Source organism: Pagrus major, chromosome 11 (assembly GCF_040436345.1).
Source record: "Pagrus major chromosome 11, Pma_NU_1.0".
Lineage (NCBI taxonomy): Eukaryota > Metazoa > Chordata > Actinopteri > Spariformes > Sparidae > Pagrus > Pagrus major.
In genome coordinates, this window is record NC_133225.1 from 2,985,707 (window position 1) to 3,006,203 (window position 20,497).

Consider the following 20,497-nt stretch of genomic DNA (forward strand, 5'->3'; position numbering starts at 1 on the left):
CCTTTATATTTTTCATGGGTTTCATGGGGAAAATATATTATTCAGTAGACCAGTAATGATTCATGTTTATGGAGTTAGGTTCAAGCGCTCAAGTTGATTTGTCTGTCTTTATTTTTTCCTTCCTCCACGTCTGCTCTCATCTTTCCATCTGTTTCTCTTCCCTCATCCTCATCTTATTCTGTCTCATCCTTTTCATCCCTGATTTCCCTCCCCCCTTCTTTCTGTTATTGTTTATTATTTTCCCCTCTCTTGCTTTTACCACTGTCTGTCCATCTCTCACTCTCGCTTCCTTCCCTCAGAGTGTGTGAATGCATTCGCCTTGGTGGTTCGCCCTCCAACTGAACAGGAGAACTTGTTGTTCAGCTTCCAACTGGCCGGAGAGGAGACAGTTAAAAGCTTCTGGCTGCGAACACTTTGCCGCCACGTCGCCAACACCATCTGCAGGGCTGATGCGGTGAGTCACCTCACCCACAACACTCACCCTCACACACAACAACAAAGAAAGAAGGTAGTTTGTCAGGTCATAGCCAGGCAGGGAAGGAAGCTGTGATAGCTAGATCAGCTGCAGTTTACACATTTGGTCCAGTCTTGGTCTCCTCACCGTCCTCGATCCTGAGGAAAAAGCACTATATACTGGCGATTTTGGCTAAAAGGTTGTGGCAAAATTTGGATCAGAAAACTTTCTACTGTATATGTGTGGGCTAAATGGCATTTACCTGCAGGAGTAGCGAGGTCATGTCCTCGTCTGTGCTGGTTTGGTATCTTGGTGACTCTCCATGTGCCCTGGAGGAGGTGAGGAGGGTGAGAAGTGTCCAATCAAGTGCCACACTGCAATAATGATGCCCAGAATGACTGCTTGAGCGTGCACAGATCAGTGTGATGCCAAATAAAAAAGTTAATTCTTTTCACCTAACCAAAGCTAAATAACAGTCCTGTACTGAATCCTCCCTTCATGAAGGCGTTAATGTTTTAAAGGTGTTGGTTTAACTGTCTGATGATATTGGAGGATGGAGTTTATGGTGCTGTTGAGCTGCTCTGCATTATACAGAGAGATGTGTCTGTTATTTAACCTACTCACGCTGATACTGATGGATCTGTGATAGGTCAATATCAGCCAATAATATTGGCTATCCGGTATATCAGTCAGACTCTATTTGTTTACACTGCTAGCTTAGCTAGTCCTCAGCAATGGAGCAATCCCAATCAACACTATCACATGTAACTGCTATGATCACACTCTCACCTGTCTTTTCAAATAACAACACTACAGATGCGTCTGCGGGTCAGATGTGTTTGTGAGACCGAGCAACAGAATCTATTGTTAGTAAAAAAATTAAGCTACTCTAGATATTATTTATAACTCAGAAAAGTGGGTATTGGATTTTTAAAAAAGCTGTTCCTCAAACAGGAAGAAATGGTGGATTTGTTGGACTATTTTCAGCTGTGAATTAATCCACATTTGGTGCTTCAGTGAGTATTTCCGGCAGCAGGAAGGATTTAGTAAAAATAAACTAGAGTGTGTGTGTATGTGTGTTCGCGGTAATAAAGGCGCATGTCACCCAGCGCACTCAGTGATGTGTTTCTAACAGTTTCTGGATAACCACAGAGCCGTGTGGCACAGAGGCTACGCAGGCAATATAGTTGGTTTTTGGTCTTCTCATGTAATTTTGTTGAGATGAAGAAAAACAGAATATCACCAACCTTATCTTTTAATGGTTTTGGGGGAAATTGTGGAAAACTGACTCGTTATGAGCTGATTAAGCTTAATGATTATTGAGCCCATTGGAAAAATCTGGAAGTGAGGCTGTCTGCTGTATTTAGCTGAGTGAGCAGCAGGGGGCGATGTTGGCCTCTGTGTGCCCGCCGTCTCACAGCTGCATTCCTAATGCCGTTTTCACTGGGTCAGCGCTGCAATGTGAATACCAACGAGGTAGAGCCCTGCTTGTTAACAAGCCCTCTGCAGGGTGAGGGGGAGAGGAAAATCAAGACTGTGTGTATGTGTGTGTGTGTGTGTGTAGCCTATTACACAATCCCTCTTGCAACTATTTTGGCAGCAAAGCATAATGTATCTATTGATATTGATTACATATGAATTGCACACTTCAGGTCATGATTTATTATATTGAGTTTGAGGCTGTGTTGTTGTTTGTCTTGTAACCAGGAGGACCTGATTCAGTGTACTGACCCGGACTCACTGCAGGTCAGCACCAAGGATATGGACAGCACGCTGAGCAAAGCCTCCAGGGCCATCAAGAAGACCTCTAAAAAGGTAAAGGCAGAGGAGCTGGTTTTCTCGTGATTAACCTTTCCAACTGCACCTTTTGCACAGATGGGTCATTATAACATATATGAAAAGATGTCCTCATTCTGTCAGTCTAATCGCTGCACTGTTTAGTCACATTATAGCACACAGTGAAACGCAGAATGACAGAATGGAAGGCTGTTTACTTCTACAAACCGAGTCTTGACTCAATCGTATTTATCTTCACCACTAAGTGATGTAGAAGTAGAGGAGTCATGGAAATGGATGACAGCACGACGCAGAACAGCTCTGGTGCTGAATGCAGCGAAGTCAGAGAAACTAGTTTTTAACCAGACGCCGATACAACCTCCTCTACTGCCGCCCACTGTGATTGACCCTTCAGCTGACAGAGCTGTCAGCAGCCATGCAGTACACACACACACACACACACACACACACACACACACACACACACACACACACACACACACACACACACACACACCGACCTGAGGTGCAGAGTCTCTGAGTCGACCTGATGTCCTCATTTGGACGGTACTTTGTAGTTAATTGTAGATGAGATCGTGAGGTAAATATTAAAATGATTTCCTTCTGAATTTCACAGAAACATGAAGGAAATAAGACAGAAAACATCCAGCGCAGACCTTTTCCCTTTGATGTAATTGTGCAGTCATAAAACAATGAGCTGGGATGGAAATCTTCTTTAAGCTCCTCTCTCTCCAGCTTATCCAGAGAGGGCAGCTGAAGGATTTGAATATTTAACAGAAGCATGATACTGCATAAAAGACTCTTTGGAACCAGCAGATAAAGATATGTGACATTGTCAAACAGTGTGTGGAAGAAATGGTTCATCTGATTTTTAAAACCTGCTCAAAGGTTTTATGCATCGCAGTATCTCAGACCAAAACAGATTGGTGCATAGGCCGCGTCCGCTAAACCACCATACTCCATTTACTGTACAGAAACAGTAATTTTACCTTGAGATGGTTGTAAAATGCACTTCATTCACACTTGACAGACGTGAAACTCAGGAAAAGCATCTTACTGTACCTGCAAATATTCTGTCTCTACCTGCTGTTTATTTCCTGCTGTCCATTGATAAATTGCTCTGCTTAGTGAGGAGCTATTTCTTCTATCTGCTGAAAACAAAGCTCAACTGATTCAGTCACAAGCATGTTTCTTTTCCTATAAGTTCTTCAGAATAAAAGTCTTAGTCATTTAGTTATAAAGACGCTTTTATTAAAAGTGCCAGTGGAATCCCCAAAGCACGCATGGCTGGGCCGTCTTACACAACAAACAGAGAAGCTTTGATCACTACACATATAAAGGTAGTGTGACTTCATTCTCTGTTCAGGATGACAGTTCTTCCCTGAATATTTACATAGCAAATAGTTATCATATTCATGTTCTTAATATCATATATTGAAGCTTGAAGGAAACATGAGGTGTGTAGAGGCTTAAGAACAAAACGTCTTCAAATTTGGCAAAACTTTTGTTTATAATTTTGGTGGTCAAAGGTCACTGACTTCACAAAACATGTTTTTGCCCATAACTGAAGAATTTGTACGCTGTTTGACAACATAGGTTAAAATGAGTGGCACTGTAGGCTTTTCTCAATGCAAAAGATTCTCTTGCTCTTCCCCAGATGGCTTTGGTAAGAGTCTGACTCCACTTGTGGTACGATCTCCTGCTGTCAGTCTGATTGGTTGAAGTTAGCCAGTGATGATGGTTATTATGACCCTCTTTGATTTTCTTTTCTTTTTTTTTTTTTTTTTTTTTACAATTGTTGCTCTATTCATGTAATGTCTGGTCCAGGTGGTTCTCTGCCAAAAAGTACTGTCTGCGGTGTGTTTCCGTTTTGAAATAAATAAGTAAAGAACAACAGATTGTTGCCTCAGCAGTCGAGTCTCAGATACTCACAATTAAGTGTCTGAACATCCAAGATGCAAAAAGAACCGCCTATTCAACCTAAATGCTTGATTTATTGACATGCTGTGGGTGTATGTGTGTTCTAGGTCACAAGGGCTTTTTCTTTCACCAAGACCCCAAAGCGTGTGATCCAGAGGGCGTTCATGGCCAACGGTACCCCAGACGAGAAAAGCCAGAGGATGAGTTGTGAAAACCACAACTGCAGCAGCGCCACGCTGGCCGTAAGTCTTTGTGTTTACTTGTCTGATTAAAGAAGTCGTCAGTCTGTAATATGAACTGTGCAGATGAGCCACACTAAGATAAAGTGTGTCCTCTTTGTTTTATGTATCTGTTTGTCTCAACTGATACACAAACGTAGCCATTTTTTCAATTTAATATTACGTCAGTCATTCAGTTTCTTGAAAAAGGACATGATGCTCTCTTATATCTGTGTTCTTTGAGACTGAAAGACCAATATCTGTGTTTTGGTTCAGTTCATACTACATTCAGTAATCAAGTTTCTCGAATTTCCCCAAACTGTTTACAAAATGTGTCTTCTTTGTTTCGCATCTCAGTTAATTCTGGGTGGCTGTTGGCTGTCTCTCTGTCCATCTATCTGTCCATCTGTTCCTCATTTCCTTTCTCTTCTCTCCATTTCTTTGTCCTTTTTGCTGAGGACCAGGTGATTGATCTCTCCATCAAACCAACAGCTTTCAGGCGCTGTCAGCCGTTTTGATCTAACCTGATTAAAAGGCAGGAAAAGGGCTTCTGCTCTTAAATGTGTTGGGACTTTCTTTGTTCTCATGTAGGACTGTTATTTTAGCAACTTCCTTACTTATTCTCCAACAGCACACTTAAATGGCCAGGTTTTGATAGTGTATTTTCACGAAGAAGAGGTTTACAATACTTTAAAATACAGTAAACATCAATGTGAGTGGTTACTAAGGAACTAGTGCGAAATTAATGATTAGTTACTGAAAGAGATGCACCGATTGACTTTTTTTTTTTGGCCAATTCTGACCTGCTGATTCCAATTTTAGCTGATTCTTATTTTCTTTTTTAAAAACTAAAATTAACAGCATATGCAAACATCTTAATGTTTATAGGAGAACATTGACTTTGAGATAGGCCTGCACCTGGTTACAAGATCTTCTCACTTTCAAACAAGTCAAAATAAAGTCCTCTGTTTGGGCCTGTTTTTTTTCCTAGCGCTGAAAAGCGCTGGCAGAGTGACATATGCTAACGCTATGGTATCAGAGGGCCGACTACACAGCTAATAACAAGCTTACAAGGCAAAGAAGGGTGATAAAGGCAACACACTCACCAGAAACATTCAGTGTACAGACAGTCTGCTTCCACAAATGGGCTTTACTGTCTAATGATGGTTTCGGTTGCCTGGAAAAGAGTGATGGTGATGCCAGCAGCGCCTTTCTGAAAAGCTGAGAGATTTTCAGCTAGAAGTGCTCAGGGCGGTCGCATAAGAACGGGCGCAGCGCTCTGAAAAAAGGCGCTTTGTGTAAATCAGATATACAGTATCTGACACTGACAGGCCTAAAACTTTTCCAATTCAGGTTAATCGGTGCATCTCGAGTTACTAGAGAACAGACTGGGAAATTCAATGTTAACGAATCATTAGGTAAATATCTGAATTGACATAAACAATCTGCCATAGTTGTGCTGATGTTGATCCTTGTATATACTACTTAATGTTGCTCCAGGGCCATCATTACAACTCATCCAATCACGTATTTGTTTGCACATGGGAGAGGTTATCCCTTAAATGTTATCTACTATCTTTTCCTAAACCTAACCAAAGTATTTTTGCTGCCTAAACCTAAACAAACTGTGATAATAACTGTGAAGAAAAAAAGGAAAATACTATGAACTTGTGTCAGAAGTCAACAGTATGAAAATATGTTCCAAGCCAGCTCTCCTGGGTTACAGTCCTCTACTCAACCCAAATCTGTTAGCCAATTCCAGGTACCTCAAATATGAACGGTACCAAATCCTTTTTCCAAGTTGCAAAACTGTAATATCACAGCAACCTGATTGGTCAGATGGAATGATAGTAACAACACCAACACAGCGATATCAGATAAACCAAATCAACATACTTACTACTAGTGACAACTCAATAATTACTAATTCAGGCGTTCTGCACCAATGAGACTCTTGTAGATCCAAAGAGAAAGTTTTATATTTTGAAAATAATACAGAATACAAGGCCTCTGGCTGTGATTAGGCAATAGCTGTTTGGTGGAGGAGGGGTTAAGCAGATGAAAACAAGACACTTAAGAAGAAAAGTACAGTACTGGTCTGTCCATGTATGTGATGTTAATGTCCCCCTGCAGACGTGTCTGCTCTACTCTGCCTGACATTTTAGTCTCACTTTGTGTGCTATTCATTCTGCTCATACTATGCTCTTCCAGAGGAAGATAAAGTGTTTCTGTCTTGTGTTTTACCCTATCTCCATGTTTTATTTCAGTTCATCTCATTTTGTTTCAGCATGTATCTTCTCTGCCTGCCTTGTTTTGTGTTTTTCCATGATATGTAAATCCTCCCTTCCATATGTGTGTCCCCTCTGTTATGCACTCCAGATGTCTCGTTCTGCCTCCACATTCAGTTTGAATGATTCTGCCAAGAGCAGTGCCGTGGTGCAGCGCTCTAACTCTCTGGATCATCCTCCTGTCAGAGCCAGGGTCCCTGTCTGTATGCGTACCCCGTGCAGCCCAGCTCCAAACCCTGCCAATAGCCCAGGCCCCAAACCTGCCCCCGAGTCCAGCCGAAGCCTCTGCCCAAACTATAGTGCCCGAGAACGCAAGTCCCTCCTTCATGGTCCAATATCGACTCAACCGGCCCAACCTCGCTCAAGCCTCAACACTTCTGTGCAGGCCACCTCTTCAACCCATCCCACTTCCACTTCCGTTCCAGCTGTCCGAAACTCCAGAATCTCCCAGCCTAGATCTAGCCAGCATGTTTCCAGACACCTCCCCCATGTAGGGTCCCAGCAGAAGTCCCTGGCTCCTCAGGCAGTTAGTGTCAAAGGCAGGACCTTTTCTGAGTCATGCAGGGATCGCCAAGTCCCCTTGGACCCACGCAAGGCTGTCCTGACCAGTCCTCGCAGGGAGACTCTGCTCTAAACCATCGCTAAGCTCAGTGCTGGAGTCTGATGTGAGCAAACCATATTGTGCTCTATTGCAAACCTGGGGTGCACCAATTCCACGTTTAATTTCAAATTAATCCTTACTACTTCCTTTTAACATCAAAATACCACCGGTGCATTTCTGGCCCAAATCAACCCCTTAGAAGCTGAGACCCTACGTCAAAGATGAACCAGATTAATGAGGGTCTGCTCTACAGCTTAATTTTGAACTCCAGTCATTAGATGAGAACATATAACCAGTGCTGGGGGTAATGCTTCTCCCCACTTCAGATTGGCTTAGTGTAAAGGGCAGAGATTTTAAGGGTTGATTTGGAATAGCTATGTTCCTTTGAATCACCTGGGTGACTAACTGGTGGCGGTGGTGTTGGCTTGGATTACTCACTAGGTGGCTGCTATTAATATTGGGCTGCATACAAAAGGGTACAATGGAGCTGTGATTGTGTCGAGCTGGGACATAAAAGACTTTTGTCCAGGTGGATTCCTGGAAAAAGGCTCCTTTTTTAAAGGCATGCCATCACCTAGAATATTTGTTTTTCCTGTCAGCTGTTAATCTCTTCTACGTGAACTTTCAGAGCTTTTTCTTTCAATCTAAACTATTCCTTACCTGGAAAAGTAATCTCAGTGCCAGTCGAAGACGGTATCAAAGTAAATATCAAAATTGCAAGGCATGCCTTTATTTTTGGATGCTATGCTCTTTGTGTTCTGGCTAGTTAACACAAAAACGGCTCACTGAATTAAAATGTTATTCTGTTCGTGGGAGCCGAGCTGACTTCTCATCTGAGACTCAACATGTCGTGGCAGCTCACCTGTTAACTGTCCTACATTTTAACCACTTGCGATGGTTCAGAGCACATAATATGTCCCATACTCACCTCAGACATGTATCCAGTTTGCAGCCATATAAACACTGCCCAGCCTGTCTGAAAGGTATTAATGCCCAAGAAGTAGGATTTGACATAACACGATGACAGTGTGCTCTATTTGGAGATCATTGAACCATTGAACCATTTCACAGCGAACCCACGGCTTTTCATTGCAGCCTGCCATTAAAACACAAAAGCTTAGGAATTGCCCATTTCACTCCCATCTTGCATATCCATTGATTTGTATTGACATGTGTGTAGAAATGTCCTATTTCTCATCAAATTAGATGAAACTGAAACTACTTCACACTAAAAAAACTAACAAAAAGAAAGACAGTGAAAAAAGTATAAGCATTCAAAGTACTTTTACCTCCAAGTTATACTCAGATGAAGTACTTCAGCACATTTATTTTCTTTACAACAATCTACAGTTTACTGTTTCAGGCTTTCTCTGACTGGAAACTCTCAGTCCTGCTGTGCGTTTAGCTCCGTTAGCTGTAGATTAACAGCCCTGTTAGCTGTTAGCTTCGTCAGCCAAACACAATGCAAGACCTTATGCTTACTGGCTATTAACAGCACACTAGCTTTCTCCTGTCAACCTCAACACAGATTTGTTGTTGTTGTTTGCATCAATAGTGAGTTTACTCAGATAAGGTAGTTATGTTGAAATCCAAGTCCATATGTTGGGGAGTTAGTTGGTTTGTCAGCGATATTACACAAAAACTACTGAACGGATTTACACAAAACTCTTAACTTCTGCTGCAGATCTAGGTTCAGAGATGGATGCAGGATTTTTTTCTTGCTTCTTTAACATTGCAAGATGGGATTTTTTTTGACATTTTGGTTAATTTCTTAGGGAATAATGCATGGATCTTATTGAAAAACAGGCATATTTAGGTGGCTGGCATCTGTGAATGAGTGGAATCTGAGGTACAGATAAAATGGACTGTTGGGCCATTCGCTAGGAGTTGTTGTTTTCATGGTGGTATATAAGTATCAGGACACTGTGGAAATCTGCCGCCCGTCCTTATGCTGTGTATGTAGCACCGTCGAGTCAGTCTGCCTCGCCTGAAATGAAGACCACCCTACTGGCACTGACAACAGAAGAGGCCAGCTACCTAACTAAATTAATCAGGAGACAAGATGTGTTGGGTCGTGTCTGATTACGCTCAGGAGATAATGATCAGTGTGTTTGCACAGCGTGTGTGTCTGTGTCTGTGTCTGTGTCTGTGTCTGTGTCTGTGTGTCTGTGTGTCTGTGTCTGTCAGAGCAGACTGACAGTGTAGAGAGAGGGAACGAGGCGGCCCGAGCAGACCTTCCCCTCGCAGCACGAATGTGTTGAAGTTTTACAAATAGTCAAACTTTCAGTGATGCAAACTGGTTCAGACTCGGCCGGGCTGCAGTGTGTTAGTTGGAAATTTAGATGGAAATACAAAAACACATTACTCCACATAATAATCTCTCCTTTCATCCAGCCTCTCTGCAGTCTTCTGTCACACTGATTAGTAACATGGTTACACAGATGCATTCTCCAGAGAAGGTTTATCTGAACCAGGTTACTTAAGTACGTTTCTACACACTGCAGATTTTAACTGGCCACATCATACGCTCACTTTCCAGTAATTACTGGAAATTCAGTCAGTCAGTCAGAACAGCATGTTGCAACATTAGGTGAAAAGAAAAACCTTTTGACTTTATCCACAAGTTCACAGGTGGTTACTGTTGAAACGATTATAAGTATCATAATAACTGACCCAGCAGCAGGACTTTCAAAGCTTTAGAGGTGTTAAAATAATAGTGTTAGTAGTATTCACAGAAAAGCTTCTCTCTTCAGGCAGCCGTCGGCCAGAAGGAGAACTTACAAGAACATTTTTATTCCCTCTGCAATATTCATTTTAAACACGGCAACATAGACACTACTCTTTTAATGTAGCTTGGCACACGTGCATATAACTGTGGATGCTTTTTCGTGTTGTTCAAGCCCTAACCGAAGGTATGGATACTTTCCTTCATTGTTTAAATCTTTTGATGCAGTGTATAAATTACTGTGAGGCTTTTCTAAACACTCCAAACCCCATTTTTTATTTGTTGTTGACTGGTTTATGTTGAACAGATGAGGACTGATGTTTAGTGGTCTTTGAATACTGAAATGTGCCTTTTCAGTCATGCAGAGCTGCAGAGTTTAGCTTGAAGTGAGGTGAGGAAGCAGAGACGAAGAGCCAAAAATAAACAGCTGATGTCTGTGAACTTGCTGTTTACACAGATTTCACCATTTACAACAACATTTATGAAGGAAGACAATCACCCCGAAAATTGTACTGACGATAGAACACATCAACACCACAGTGTACTCCTTTGTCGAGTTCGGGTAAACTTTATATACTATGTAAAACACTGTCTCCAGAAAAATAGGAATTATTTCTGCCTTCATTTGAATTCGGCATTAAATGTAAGAGAAAGTTCTGTTAACAATAGCTCGCCGGTCCGCTTTTTTCCTTCCTACTGCACATGTTACTCCATGTTTCTTGGCAAGTTCTGCATTGAGGCGTGTTGTACAGTAAAAAGGATCCCAGGGGCATTTTCATGGGCTCCACCTCACTCACAAATGCCACCCAGTGGTTGTTGTGCCTGTTGTGATCGTAGCAGGGCTGTTACTGAGCGGCTAAATAACATGAGGGAGCTACTACACCTTCTGTTTCACATTGAATTTTCACACTGCTGTCCTCCTGCAGTGGACTGTTAAAACCAGAGATGCTCCTCCAGGTTTGATGTACAGTCCATAGAGCTGGTAAAAGCTGCTGTGACAGTGTTGTGATCGGCCCGTCTTAAGTCGCTCCAGCAAAAACCACATTTGGGTAAACGTCAGTGTTGAGAGTGAGACTACCTCCCCATCACGCTGGCAGTATGCCACTGGAAGCACATCAATCTGTGAGGTGTGTTTGAGTGTGTGCACTGATGCACACTACAAAACAACAGCTCATTAGCGTGCAGGCTTAGTTATGGCAGGTGTGTAATAAGGGTCACCTTTGCGTGCATTGTGACCAGCGCTGCCCTTGACTTCGTCTTCCTCTCCAGTGAAAGCAGCCTGTTAATAATCTCGTCCGTTCAGTCCTCATCGTTCTCCATGTTTCTGAAGCCCTCACTAACATGTCAAGGATGCTAACTACAGAGAGCTCTCGGGCTGTGTCTCCGTGTGTGTGTGTCTGTGTGTCTGTGTGTGTGTGAAAGGCAGGTGGAAAGCTACTGAAGTGTGATTGTGTTGGCAAAGGTTGCTTGTCTCGATTAGTTCGGTGCCAAGGTTTGGCTTTGAAGGCAGAGAGGCTCTAGTAGCAGCGTTTGTCTTTGTGCACTCAGTAATTAAAAGGAGGCAGGAGCACATAAACCGACCTTGTCCCTCACACACACACACACACTCCTGACTGTAAGCTAGAAAGCTCACTTGACAATCTAGTTGCACAGACTGTTACTGGTAATGATGTTAATTCAAAGCTCACGTGGTATGAGGGCAGCAGGCTGTACCTCTGTTCACATGTTGCTGTCAGTAATCTCTTTATTGACAGTTGTTCGGAAGAAACTAACTGCTAGCTATTATATAAATCAAGTACTTACCCAGACCATGGTATAAATGTTGCTGAACCAGTTGACAAATAATGCGTGGAAGCACTTTAGATTCAACAACGTAGATACAAACTATCTGAATAAAGTTCCCTCACACTGACCGTCTGCTGCCTTTTTGAAAAATGCAAGATTTCCGTAATAATTCCAAAACTTTATTCATCCTCAGTGGAGCAATTAAATAATATATGAAGCACAGCACACACACAAATCTTAATGACACAAAGTAATACAACAAACAATTTTTAAAGAAAATACTGAAACATAGAGTGTAAAGTTACGGCTAAAAGTGCAGTGTGGTCGGTTCATGAGTGCAGTCGTTGGAAGTGTGGGTGGAAAGTTTCCTACGTTCAGCGAGGAGCTCAGAATCCAATAAGCAAACGGCCTCTGGCATTAAAGGTTTCACTAAGAATCGATGATCGAATCAGGGAAGTTATCAGTGATTAAGAGCTCTGACCTGTTCCATCATCACTCAAGTGAGGCAGCGGGTGCATGATAAATTTAATATCAGTTGTAGGCTACATATTAATTCAAACTGCACATGTTGAAACACATGTTGAAGTCCACACTCAGCTACGGTGAGTACTCTGGGCTGAGGTTGGAGCAGACAGTGGGTGTGTGAGCTGTAACGAGTGAACACAGAGGACAGTTTGGGCTAAATGTTTTTACCACTAACTTTTATTTTCTATATCACAAAAAGTTTGACTAACCTGAAGCTCTGTGTCCACGTTCTGATCGTCTGACTGCTCATGTTTCTTTACACATTGGACTCATAATGATGTCACAGCCTTCCTGCAGTAAACAATGAATATGAGCCAAGTTTTAACAAACCAGAGTGATTCTTTAACAACATAATTGGGTATTAACATTTTATCTCAGGTTTTTTTAATCTTTCCTTCATCACACATTTTCCTCTTCTCTGTTTACAGGCACACCATTCCCCCTCCATGGTCAATCTGCCTTCCATGTTTGAGAGGAAGTACCACACATTCAGTCGCTCGACCACCCACCTCTTCTGAGATGCTGCTTGCTCGGGAGCACCAGCAGGGGTCCGACCCATCTCTTCACCTCCTTTGCCTTAACTGCGACTAACAGCGAGATCTGAGCGGACAGGTGTATAAAGCCGAAACTACCTGTGAAGTATGGCAAACTAGAATTTGTCCATGCTGGAGCTCTGCACAGACTTTTCCAAAATCCAGATGAAAATAGCATTCAGCCACAGTTCGTTTGGGACAAACTTCAGTCTGATACGTGGCAGTATCAGATTTGTCCAGCGACTGTTGGAGAGAAACTTGGACCAAGTAGGTTTAAAATAAAGAACCAATCATTCAGCTAAAAATGTTTGTGCAAGACAAACATATCTTTCTCGTCATGACGAGGCAGTTTGGTGCATCTGTCCGAACATTCAATGCTTGAATCTAGACTGTGTCACGAGGAGCTAACTGGAACGGTACTGCACCATGCTCGGGGCTACAGGTGTGTGTTGGCACTGGTTCTGATCAGGTTCGCCTGACCCTTAAAAAAATGAAGGATGCTCTGCTTTTTGTTTTGCATTTGTTGATGGATTTTCTTGACAGTTTTTTGTTGATGTACTTGAACAGACACTTGTTACATTTTGTGATCACACGTTGCCCGTTCAGCTTCCTGGTTGTTGGCATTGTTCAGTGAAGTATCGACACTAACTACAGACCAAGTGAATATCATGCGTTTCCTCTGGTCTCGACAGGGACTTGCTGTCTCCAGACGTCCCTGGATGATAGTTTTATTTCTCTGTTCTTTGGGAAAGTAAAAATAACATTTAACTTTAGACGCTGAGGTATTTTCTATTTAACAAACGCAGGTTGTTAAGCTCTTTGTTGGTTTTATCGACTAGTTTCAGTAACAAGGTTGAGCTCTCTGCCCTTTACTGCATTGTTGCTTTTTCTAATTAACGTACTCAGTGAGAGACTCTTTATATTAACTGACATGTTGTTTTATTGTAGTGGAGTAGGCTTGATTTCACATGATATAATAATATTACTTACTGTAATTAACCAACCTTTAAAATGTAAACTTACGATAGCTTCCAGCTTTTATAAAGCTCCTATTTTAACATTTAAGAGATTTGGTTGTGAAGAATAAAAAGCACTTCTGCTCTTCTTCTTCTCTGTCGCCCGTCCACGTTTTAAAAGTCGTTTTACAGTGTGTGTGTGTGTGTGTGTGTGTTTGTTTTAAGAAGGGATGCTGCATTAGTGTACATATTTATTCCCAAGCAATAACTTTTATACCTGTTTTTCTTTTTTCTCTTGCTATTTATGTTTTTTTTTTTTCCACTTTCATGTCTGTCAGTTCTCTAATGCTGTTTTCACTGAGCTTCAATCCCCTCCGGTTGTTTCATCTCTGTATTAAATGCACTTAAACACGTACCTTAAGCTTTTTTTTTTTTTTTTTTTTTTTACTTTTTACTGCTGTGTATGTCTTTTATCATCAGAACAGTATAAAACATTTTCATTCCGTTCGTTTCTCAGGAGTGCAGACAAAATATGCCAAGTCATTAGTGTGAAAATAAATTTTTATTTCCTCTGTGTGTGTTTGTGTGTGAGATAAAACATGCCTATGGTTAATTCAGATCTTGTAAAAGTTTATCTTCAAATTTACAATAAGATATAATTGATATTTAGCCAATCAAGCTTCTTCAGTGAGGTTTAAAATGTTTGATTCACTAAACATTCTTGGAGCTTCCACTGAGTTTGGGCTCTTTGAAGCGAGCTCATGATCGCTCCTCATCTGTACTTGTAGCTCACAGGATGTAGGAGTTTCTGGATCCCCATAGAAAAAAACATGCACTTTCCCAGAGTCCCTTGTCTTTGTAAATCTGAGCCACTGTTTTACATTCACCTTTGAATCAATGGAGCCAGTTGGATCATCAAAAAAAAAAAAAGTAAACCCAGTCCAGAAAGAAGCAGCTTCTAACTGTAATAAGATGAAAAAGTTATAAACTGCCTGCGTAATGTAACAGTGAGACCGGGGAGCTGTACAAAGTCGCCAAGGTGATTCTCTTTAATATTGTGGCCTTTCATGGATCACAGCAGAAAAACATCTATTGTTGGAATAATGTATGGGTTTCTGAAAGTGAAATGTCCAGTTTTAACTCGTATTAATGCCGTTTCACACTGATCTGGTCCTCACCAACTGCTGGGAGACGTTTCAGGCCTCTTCCCCTGCTGAGTGTTCCCGCGGTGCTCGGAAGCGTCACAGATGATGTAGCTATAATTTCTTCTCTGAATACAGCTGCCTACCTGCGTCAGATGAGATACTTTTAGCTTAGCAGCTACAGTCGCGGTCCAAACTGTACATACACTTTGTGAAGAACATTGAAGAAATTCAGCCAGAAGCTTGTGGACGGCTATCAAAAGAGAGACATTTAACCAGATATTCAGTACTGAACCAAACTTCATGAATGTTTTTTGTGACAAAGTAGTTCCTCTCATTACATCACAGAAACATGACAGCTGTAGAGATCATTGGAAGTGAAGACTGACATGATGAACATGTTCTTTATGAAGTGTGTGTAAACTACTGGCCGCGACTGTACAGTGAAGATTTAGGCTTTCAAAGGGTCTAATCAGCTTGGGCTCTCAGGCCTTTGAGACACTTGATCGACTCCAGACTGTTTTCTTCCAAGTTATTTATTTAATGTTTAAAAAGAAGTCACCGTCTACTTCAGTAGCAACACTGTTGCAACAGAAATGTTTTGTCGACTTCAAAACTTCACCCTCCTTCCATCAGTGTGGGGGTTAGTAGATGAAGACTGAATTTTTAACCCCGAGTCTCAATTTCATGCTTTTACTCACATTTATCTGACAGCTGTAGTTACTTGCAGATTGTTCATAGTAGTGAAGAGAATGATCAGCCAAACCTGGGCAAACCTTTCAGCACACTGTTTTACTGCATTGGTTCAGTCTCAAGGCTCAGCTGTGTATACAGTAAGTCCCAAAATGACATGACCGCTGCAGCGTACAGGTGAGAGGTGTGGCGGACATTCAGCCTAGGATCGCTCAACAGGAGAGCAGCAGCAGTCGTTTAGCTCGTCGCCATATTGTTGTGATCTGTGGCCGCACCGGATGTGTTAGGTTATGCATGAGGGAATGACGTTCAGCTCGTCAGACATTTTCTTAATGTTGATGTGCCAAAAAATAGAAAAAAAAGATTGTTCACAAGTCCCTCAGTGATTTGAGTCTGAGTCGAGTCTCAAGTCCCAATCTGCCTCCTGCACAGTCGGACCTTCAGTGTGTGTCCTCTTGCCCTCAGCTGAACCATAATCACATTAGCTACCCTCGAGTCAGCTGACTTCCTCACACTGAGTCAAGGTGTGTTTTGAATGGTGAGCCTTTAAATTTAGCCACATTAGTATTTATGTCACGGCGGCGGGCCGGGAAGAGAGGTGCTCCTGTTTTGTCCTCTTCACATGCAGCCTCTTCAAAGCATTAGAAGATTATCTGTGTCTCGTGGATAAAGCGCAGGACGTGCCTGGCTGCCAGCGAGCGGCTGGAGGTAGAGTGCCATGCAGGCCTGAGGCGAGGCGAGACTGGGGAATAGCCACAATGAAAAGGCACCTCTTCACGGAGGACACTCGCTCTTTTCATATTTGCCTTTGCCTTCACTTCAAAGTGCCTCTGACTGGCTGTTTAAGGGCGAAACAGAAAGGGAGAGTGTCTAAAAGGAGGAGGTGGGGGGGCCGGAGTGACGAGGGGTCGTCTAACTCCGAGGTGCCACCATGAAAACAGACACAGTCCAAAAACATGCAACTAGGTAAAGACTTCAATTAATACACAGCACAGTCTGACTAAATACTGCAAGAAATACATTTCACCTCTACGAACGGATTATACAGAGGAGATGCTACTAGAAAGAGAGAGCAGTCTGACATTGAAATACCTCAGTGGGAAGTGAAGGTGTGCAGATTGGACCTATATCATGTAAAGAAGTTCTCTACTGTGAGAAAAGTTTTCATTTTCATTGAAAGTTTCTCTTATTTAGCTGTGAACCAGAACTTTAAGCAAATCTGGGGACATTCCAGACCACAGGGTTAATGAAGCAGCCCCTGCTTTCTCCCAGGAGTCGAATTACACAGTCCTTCTGAATAATCTATGGTTGGTATTGCCAAACATTGTTATTTTTTAAAAAGGTTTTTAGAGGGATGTGTGCCTTTTAATTAGATTGTATAGAAGTAGGAAAATACTGAGGAGAGAGGTTTGTTGTGAGGCAAAGACCCTCAGCCCTCCAAATATCTCAATGTGTCCCTGCAGAGAAAAGCTACTGGTCTTTAAAGGTTTAATATGAAATTTAAGTTTTAAAAATTTCAAACATTAAATTATCAACAGAATGTGAAGAAATTACAGTTGTGATGTTATGTTATGCTCTCTCTCTCTCTCTCTCTCTCTCTCTCTCTCATGACTTTTGTTGTGAATTGGCACTTTACAAAAAAGATTGATTGATAGCATGCTAACGAGCTAGTTCTGACCCATCCTGTCAGTCGTGTAGGACCACTTTGTACCACAAGAGGCCACAGAGGCCACGGTCCTTTGATTGCAAGCTGCACAGCTAACTGGGCTAACTTGCTCAGGGCAGCCACAGTTAGCAGCAGTTAGCTGTTACTCTGGAGTAGAGTTCAACAGGTTGCAAATTCTTACATATTGCAGCTTTAAGTTCATGACTATGCCATCAGCAGCCACTATTTACATGCACTAAGAGACAGTAGCTAAGATACCCTTATGATGTGGCTAACTCAGACAGCTGCAGCCTGTGTTAGCTTCAGTTTAATATAAGAATGTGTCTCTGCACGATGAAACACTTCACAGCTGGTGTGGAGAGCAGAAGTGATTAGAGCCACCGGTGACTCGACCCGGCTCTGCCAAGCGGCACAATGAGCAAACAACCCTACAGCGGCACCAATCAGCTGTCTGTTTACTGTCGGTGGCATTTCCTGTTACTCACCTTTCAACATTTAAACATGCAAATAAACTGCACAGTAAAGATAATTAGGAAATAACTTGCATCATTTTGAGATCGCTCAGAGACGAACGCAGTGATACAGCCAGACAAAAATGCAACACTCATGGGCGACGCCACATATGCTCATACATATCGGCACTTGACGGCTGCATTGCTGAACTGCTGCGGCTCACACGTGTCTGTATGTCCACACAGACGGCACTGATGTTTCTGCCAGCCCCATCCTTCTATACCGAGTTTGACTTTTTTTTTGTTAAGTGTGTTTTATTAAGAAACGGTTGCAGGATCGATGACAAACAAACACATTCTGCATTTTCTTGTGAGAAAAATCAAATACACAAAACAAAACAAAAGTAAAATAGTATCTGACGTTTATGACACACAGAAAGACACCCACCCTCCCTCCCTCCTGCTCTGAGCCTAATAAATAGATTGCAAAGTAAAGCAGTGGAAAATAATAGAAATCAAAGGATAGAAAACTGTAATGGACTGTCAGCTACAAGAGGAGTTTGCATTAAGAGTTATTTCTTAGGTAACAGATGAGAGGCAGCCAGATTAAGTTAAATTGTGACTCTGTTCTTTAGAGAGAACTATATTTTCTCAAGGTGAAGGCTGATCGTCATTTCATTAAGCCACATTCAGGTGGGAACTTCCTTCTTTTCCAGAATGTCATTTTTTTTTTTCTTCACTGCAATCAAACCGTAGGAAAAAAGCTGCTGTGATTTTCGTAATGTGGACGTGAAGTCTGAAGTTCGCAGTATGATTAAGACAAGGTCAGGTTCTATGTTCATTTCATTTTCATTGTATTCAGTTCTGCTTGTAAGGGTCACCCAGGTCTGCCTTAATGTGTGGTAACTGTGGTGATTAACATGTTTCGTGTTTAGTCTTGTGCCATAATTGTAATTGCCATGATGGGTTCAAACTTATCAGGAGCCTATGGTAAGAACACGGATCATTAATACGGACTGGTATTATTTTTATTTTTTACTCTGTTTGTTTATTTTTTGCCAAATGTGATAAATGGGAAGAGGGGAAAGGTCGCGAGAGAGATGACACGCGCGGCAGGTGGAGACCGTCGGAGTTTGGAGGACGTGGCCAGCAGGATTGTTTCGGTGAATCTCCACAGGAGAAATCCAGCAGAAACCAAAAAAGGATTAAAAGACCACGGGGTTACTGTGAACCCGCCATCCGGTTGCCAAACGGGCTGGGTTCGCTTTGCGTGGGTTCGCTTCTTTTTTGCATTAAGACTTACGGCGGCTCGCCACGTTTCCACCTGTCAAAGGTAGTTTTAGTTTGATACTCTTCTTTCTGGACTAATTCTTTCATGGACACATTGGGATTTGGACGTTTGAACCGTGGGGATTCTCGGGGTTATTGTGGGTTTTTTGGCCAAATGTTTGTGTGTATTGGAGTGTGCCTCCCTTCTTTTGTTCGGTGTGTGCGTCCGGGTCGGATGTAATATAATTTTTCTTGAGTTAATACAGAGTGAGAAATCAAACCTGTGTGTTTTCGTTTCTTTATAATTTATTCAAACATTATCGTAGGTGTAAGGGAGAGATTTGCTGTTTACTTTTGGGTGTTAAATTAGTTTCGGTCAGCCGGCAGTGTCCATTCGCGGCATTTATCAGGTCCGCCCGTTCCCTTAAAATTTGCGTTTGTACTTTTCCTTTGTTGAGTTAATAATTGAGGGAGATTGTTACATACTTTTGCAGAAGATTGAGCGCATGTGTGATGCGGGAAAAAACAGGTGAAACACGAAATCTGTAGATGACGCAGTTTCGTATTAACCTCGTGCTGCTCAGGCCGTGTGGCTGCTCTGACTTGATTACACCAAAATGGCCACAATGACTGAAGCTGAAGTTGAGTCAGCTGTATCATAGACTAACCTTGAAGTGCCTTCAACCTGCATTCTTTCTAATCGCCACTAGGGGGTGATTGTATGATTGTATGTAGCTCTCACTTGATTTGTTCCCTTAGTAAACAGCTTCCTAATGAGTTTATGGTCTGAATGACTAGTTTCAAGTCTTCATCAATACAACATTATGTTTATTTTGTCATTACCATCACATTCAGAGTTAAACAGAATAAAGGAGGGTATGGCGACATTGTGACTGACACTAGTAGTGGGTGTGCTTCACAGGCCTGCACTCTCAATATGGTCACTTAAAAAAACAAAATGGTGACAGCCATAAGGCCAAACTGATGTCTTATCTTCTGTGTGTGTGTGTGTGTGTGTGTGTGGGGAGAGGCATAGAGCGATCATGTGACTCCCGGTGGACTTTAGCTGACCTTCAGAACATCAATAGGCTCTATTGAGATCAGAGCTCAGCTGGATATTGACCAGCGCTGATCTGCCTTCCATTCGTTTTTCTCTTCTCCCCTTTCACAACCAATTACTTCCTTAATTGGTTCAATGAGCCTCTCCCTTCAACTACACACAGTCATCATTGCGAGGGTTAGATGCACTCCACGCTGCCAGAACATGTTGACCTCAGAGCTGCCAAAAATGTTCACACTTCCACTTGAAGTCGAATGTAGTATGAAGTGGGTAAAAGGCACTGACTCTTTTTGGGATTAAAATTAGAATCTCTGATGGAATAACCAACCTGCTGTGTTCTGAGCGGTCACTGTGTTTTGTGATGGCACATGTACATTTTAAAGAATGGGGTCAAACCCAAACTTAAGTTGGTT

At 42.1% G+C, this 20,497-nt stretch overlaps 1 protein-coding gene across 2 annotated transcripts in view; it reads left to right on the forward strand.

Annotated features, from left to right (window-relative positions):
• Window positions 1–14,372, forward strand: part of ect2 (epithelial cell transforming 2) — a 44,970-nt gene extending 30,598 nt beyond the window's left edge. The window contains exons 22-26 of one of the 2 annotated variants that reach the window (XM_073475795.1): window positions 300–454; window positions 2,162–2,269; window positions 4,279–4,413; window positions 6,769–7,342; window positions 12,742–12,820. In XM_073475795.1, the coding sequence (XP_073331896.1) occupies window positions 300–454; window positions 2,162–2,269; window positions 4,279–4,413; window positions 6,769–7,311 (941 nt within the window). In that variant the 3' untranslated portion in view covers window positions 7,312–7,342; window positions 12,742–12,820. Of the gene's footprint in view, window positions 1–299; window positions 455–2,161; window positions 2,270–4,278; window positions 4,414–6,768; window positions 7,343–12,741 lie in introns of both variants that reach the window. The other variant, XM_073475796.1, reaches the window with a different exon arrangement.
• Window positions 14,373–20,497: the final 6,125 nt, after the last annotated feature.